The sequence below is a fragment of the Alternaria hordeiaustralica genome (genome assembly GCF_023758085.1).
Source record: "Alternaria hordeiaustralica strain BMP 2776 chromosome Unknown scaffold_9, whole genome shotgun sequence".
NCBI lineage: Eukaryota > Fungi > Ascomycota > Dothideomycetes > Pleosporales > Pleosporaceae > Alternaria > Alternaria hordeiaustralica.
Window position 1 is genome coordinate 1,115,943 of NW_026056781.1, and position 6,000 is coordinate 1,121,942.

General features: G+C 52.8%; 1 protein-coding gene across 1 annotated transcript; it reads right to left on the bottom strand.

The window, feature by feature from the left end:
- Positions 1-1,861: 1,861 nt before the first annotated feature.
- On the bottom strand, positions 1,862-3,256 carry J4E84_005618 (uncharacterized protein; the record flags this gene model as incomplete). The annotated part of the gene is made up of 1 exon (XM_049388214.1): positions 1,862-3,256. The coding sequence occupies one exon, from the start codon at positions 3,254-3,256 to the stop codon at positions 1,862-1,864; it is 1,395 nt and encodes a 464-aa protein (XP_049244454.1).
- Between the last annotated feature and the right edge of the window lie 2,744 nt (positions 3,257-6,000).

The following is a 6,000-nucleotide window of genomic DNA, read 5'->3' on the forward strand; positions in this document are numbered from 1 at the left end:
GTTCGAACCCCCTCGCGCATGGTGGCTTGCATACAAGTCCCCCTGGATTGGATACACCTTTTCAATTATGCGACTACGTCGCTGTTCTCAGCAAGATTTCGGTGTTGCGGCTGAGCATGCTGCGCCCACTGTGGCTGCCTCAGCTGATAACCCCGCATAAACCCAGCCGCACTTCTACATGGTACCGGAAGCAACGATATTCTTCAACGACCTTGGCCTTTCCGTCGCAACTTCCCTTTCTCGAGCTAAATCCCAATTTCAAGTGGATTATCATGGCGACTTCAAGTTCGTTTTCCCCGTCAGGTACCCCGTCGGAACACCCAGCCTCGCAGCCGCGGAGTATAGCAGAGCCTTCTCCCACCGATTTCTTCGAACATGAACCACTCGATCATTCGCAGCCTTCCATAAGGCTGCTCAAGATATCACCAACGCTGTCAGCTGAAGGTCTCATCCAATGTTCCATATCGCATACGACCATAGACCATGCGCCCTATCGTTGCTTATCGTACGCGTGGGGCGAACCTGAACCGAAACAACTTGTATTGATGAACGGAAAACATTTCTTCGTTCAACCGAATCTCTTCGAATACTTGAAGGTCACCAGAGCCGATCCTGAGCGTACAGCTCATACATATTGGATAGACGCTGTTTGTGTTGATCAAGAGAACACAGTCGAACGGAATCACCAAGTCATGCAGATGGGGAGGATATACTCCGGGGCCGAAACGGTCATTGCATGGCTGGGACTTGCGTCGAAAGAGACAGTTCTACATCATCATGGAGAACTACAGCTGAGGTACAGTCATCCTTCTACTTGGAAGGAAAGAACACCCGTGCGGGAGGCAAGAAGAGCAGTAAACAATGATCTACTCGGCAACGACTATTGGAACCGAGCATGGATCACGCAAGAACTCAAACTTGCGCGCCACATCGCCGTTGCAATTGGGTCATTAACGATCACAATACATAGGCTTCGGGAAATGCTCCGTGGCCTGCCTGGCGATACGCGTGAAGCAATCGGTCGAATTTTCGCGCTCATTAGCAGTCAAAGAATTGTCGGAAACCCTCTAGCAAGCCTTCTATTAACATTTCGTGACAAGAGATGCAGCATTGCCAGAGACAGGATCTTCTCACTACTTGCACTATGCTCTGAGACAAATGCTATCACAGTCGATTACGCTTGTTCGGGTCTTGAACTGGTGTACTTCATCATGAAGAGCAATGAGCATACCCTCTGCGCTTGTTCCGCGCTCGTCGTTATGCAAAGCCTGGCGCCCGAAATCGACAACCTCCCGCCCAACAGCAACTGCCAAATCGAGAAGGGACCGTACATTGAGATTGAGACAAACGGGAATGATTGGGTACATATTGGGGAGGGAAATGGATGCGTCGTTCTTAACTACATTTGTTTTCGGGCCTTTGCCACCAAAGACACGAGGTTACTACCTGATGCGACCTATTGTGGGCAGGAGCATATCGAGTCGCTTACAAGACAGCCCACGCCAACCAATGCGTACTCCGCGTGTTCAATAGAACCAAGAGATATGCAACCTCCCGGTAGAAGCGTTGCTGCGATCGGCCCAGGGCGGGCAAGAATCAGGATATCTCTTTGGTCCCTCTTTGATCTATACGGTAAGGATAGCCTACAAAAGAGACGAATTCAGCTTTGCCCGAGGTCATGGACTGGGAATAATGAATCCATGACTTCAGTTCGTGTGGGTTATGGCAGTTGGGACATTAACGCTGCTGAGTCTGCATCAGAAGAGTCGGCGTTCTGATGACGAACCCGCGGGCTAAATAGTATAGATGTTCGTAAATACCAGGCTATAGCACTAATACATACTCTATCGAACACACTTGCTCACTCCAAGCTCTTAAGAATAGCAGGCAAAACCTCCACCTCCGTGAAATCCCAAATCGTGCTCGAACTCCCCGAAGCCCAATTCGCTCCCGTCCAAAACGTATTCGTCACCCCTTGCAGAGCCACAAAACGCTTGTAAAAGCCATTCTTGATCTCATCGACCGAGACGCTCAATGCGAAGGGAGAGTGATTGTTACTAGCCTTTATCGTCGTAGATTGATTGGCAAGGGGCAGGTCAAGCGCATCGCGTATCCTCTGGACCGTGGCGAGGATATCGGAGGTGAAGTAATCGTCCGAGGCTTCCTCTGGAGTGGAGTACTGCACTGAGTAGAGGTTGTCGATTTCGGCGGTGAAGTAGTATGCGCCCGGCAGTCCGGGGATCCCGAAGGCGGCTTTTGCGTCGTAGTTGTACATAGAGACGCCCTGAGGGAAACCGGTGTTGGCCACGACTGCGTTCCAGTAACCGCTGCTGTTGAAGCGTGAGAAAAGGTCGGTTTCTTCCTTCTTCAGGTCGAGAAACTGATCAAGAAGGGCAACTTTAGGGGGGATGGTCATAAGAAGTTTCTTTGCGCGAATGGTCTGGGTGCCTGACGGGGTTTGGGCGACCATGGTGACGCATGACGGGCTGCGTGTGATGGATTCGATGATGGCACACTTCACAACAGAGCTGTTGCCCGTCCCGAGTTTCTGTTCTGCGGCATCCCAGAGCGCCTGCTGGTTGTGGTTTGCTTGCGAGACTTTGGTCTTGTCTTTGCGAGCTGAGACTTGCATGGGATTGAAGAGCTTCATCACGTATAGGGTAGGCTGGGCAAGGATGTTGCCCATGCCTTGGAATTGCAAGAAGCCATCATATGCCAGCGCGCCCAGGTCGTATTTCCGCAGGAAGTCACCCCAGGGCATCAATAGGTCCTCCGGAACAGGGTCAGGGAGGTGGTATCCGCGGAAGAAGTCGCCTGGGTACTGTGTGAGAAGAGCCTGGTACTTATCCAGAGCTACAGCGGAAGCGTTGGCGTCGACGACGGGCCATGAGGGCCCGACGACCGAATTTCGGAAATTGACTGCCTTGGGCTGGCCACCAGGCTTGAAACGAGCTAGAGGAATGTTGAGGGAGTCGAACAAGTGTCGAACGGTAGTGGTATTGACGAGGACTTGGGTGCCGTAATCGAAAGTCTCGCCAGTCGCTGTGTCCTTGTAGGTGTTGGTATGTCCACCCAGCCGGCACTCTTTCTCAACGAGCGCAACCGATTTTCCAGACTGCTGCAGCCGGATGGCAGCGTGAGTGCCACTGGAGCCTCCACCGACCACGAGCACGTCGTAATCGTATTCATTGGCGGTAGCCAAGGAAAGGAGACCGGGTGCCACAGTCAATAAACCTAGCCGCTGTAATTGTACCATGGTGGCAGAGAGTCTTGGGGAAGAAAAGGAGAGGTATGTGATGCGGGAAAGAGAAAAGATGTGACTTTGGTACAACCGATCATAGGTCTTAGATGAGGCGGACCGAAGACGGGACGACGGCGCTATTCACCTAGTGTCGGCGAATATGTTTGTCGCCTCTATGATGGCCTCGGGGTATACAAATGAGAGCTAATTTCTAGGTTTGACTAATAGTCTTGTTACTACATCAGCGGCTGGCCTACTCACCGCTTCCTCATTTGTAGCCAACGCCTACGCGAATGCGAACTCGCCTCGACCTACGGCAGATCCATCACCCTCATGATACAACACTTCAAAATCGGAAACGTTTATCTAATGGGTTGGATGCTGAGTTCCACACCCATAGGGCTAGCAAAGGACGAGCGAGTTCTGAGGCGCGTTCGCGCGGGTAGCATGGGACTGGCTTACGCGTTATTAGCCGGTTTCGAGTACGGAATGAAGGAAGCTGCATCAACATAGGTGTTGTATCGAGATGAAGTCGCGAGATGTGGCTGCCACAGAGGGCATTGGGAGGCTGGAGACGGGAGACTAGGAGACGTGACGCGCCGAGATGCGATATTGGGAGTGGGTCGAGGATCGCTACTGGACTTGCCTTACCAGCCTCGCGGGGCTAGCTTAAGACCCACTTCCATCACTCTAGTCCGGTGCCTGCAAGCAGTCGCAATAGACGCCGCCGACGTCTTCTGGTCATCGCACTTGAACCCTAAAGCGACATTCCTGGTAATGCTTCTTTGCAATTCCTCACAACCTCGATGCAAGAAACATCAACTATTGAATACTCACAACCGCAGGGAAATGGATGACTCCATGAAAACAGCAAGATTGAGATTACAACGACCATCACTGTAGTAACCAAAGCCTCCGGTTGCTTCCCACCATGGGGCTTGTTTTCGGTGTATTGAGTGTAGTAATACCGCTATGCCATATTCTTCTATACTCCCATATCAGGAAAGAAGAGTGAGTCTATAAATGCAAAGACACTCGAAACCAAGGATAATGCCTATGATGATAAAGAGGGATAGGGGTATACCAGAAACGCCGATAAAGGAAAGCTCCTAATCCCAAGAGTCTGCGGTGCGCCAAGTGTATCTACCGGTGGGATATGCAAAAGTCGATGTCATCGATATAACCACACAGCTACTCCTGCAACTGGTGCGTGGGGCAAGCACCCCGGCCTTTCTTATCCCACCACTCCTTGATACAAGTCTGAGACACATGTTAGCACCTTACGTTCACCGCACTGCTCAAAGAAAAGACATACCTCATGAAACTTGCACCAACAAACCAACCTAGCCATCTTATCCCCAGACTCAAAGTCTTCCAGGCAGATCGTACACTCGGCCTGTCTCCCCTCTTCATCAACACAGTCCTTCTCAGTCGCGACGTACGGAAACATGCCACGCGCGGCATGGCTCATCCGATTTGCGTTACTGGCGCCTTCACCATTACCTGCACTGCTCATACCGCGGGTGCGTTGAGTGGGCAGGCTGGCAGATGTTTGCGGCGTTAGTGCGGCTGTTGGGCCTGGAGAAGCGGAGTGTAGGGCGATGCATTCTTCAATGTGCTGGGTGCGGTCTGAATCGTCGTTGTCAGGGCCTTTGGGAGGAAGCTCTTCGCCACAAATGGGACATTCGTCTTCTTCGGGGATTTGGCGGCGAGGCCGGGTTGGCTGGGCATTTTGAGGTTGAAGTGGAGGCGGTACAGGGGTTGACATGGCTTGGCTGAAAGGACTGGTCCCCGAGAAAGATCCGTACCCGAAATTGACACGATTTTGTGCGTTGCGGGCCCGGTTGTTAGCTACGGTCTGGGAAATGAGAGGCGCGCGGTGATGTGGGTGTTGCTGCTCGATAGCAGATGGCGGGAGAGGTGGCAGCCGCCGCTCTCCCATATGCGAGCCCGCATGATAGCTCATTCTCCTACTTTGATTGCTCTCGTTTGTGGGGTCGCGTGTGCCATATGCATGGCTCTGGCCTGCGCCGCGCGAAGCATCATGTACGCTTGACGACGATCTGTGTGCGCGAGGATGTGGGGGTGGTGGAGGTGGGACCTGTGAAGATCGGGGTGGGATCGGCCGAGAGCCATGACCGAGTGAATCGTATCGTGGAGGTGGGCTGAAGTTTGGATCAGGTACACAAGGATTGCAGACGCGGACTTCCTCGCCTCCGCCTAGCGCTGGGTTGCGGAACGGGCCGAAGGTTGACATGGCGCTCTCGTCTTCTCCTGTCAGATCGACGAAGTTTGCTATACTTTCAGACGGCGGATGCACGATGAACTGGCGTGGAATAGTAATACGATGTGGCGAGCATGAAGCGCACACGACCCTCCCACATTTCCTGTTCTTGTTGTCAGTAAATAGTCCAGACGAACGCAACTTGTAGGTTTCCAAGCAGACGAGGCACATGACCCCAAACGTCCGATGGCTGACACGACTGCGACGATAGGTCTGGCGGTACGTACCTGCAATGATGCCTCCTAAGTAAGAATGTAAAGGGCTTCTTGCACACCGGACACTGAGACACTTCGTTGTCCGGCTGCCATGGCGGCAGCACAATATCACTTTGTCTCCTCATGGGGCCTGTGTTCGCTTGTGATGTGACGGGCGGGGTGGGAGGTAATGCGCGGACGGAAGCAGGCGACGAGTCCAACAAGATGGGATCCGCACTCGAGTCGCCCGCGCTTTCCGAGTGCATGCGTATGCTCGACGG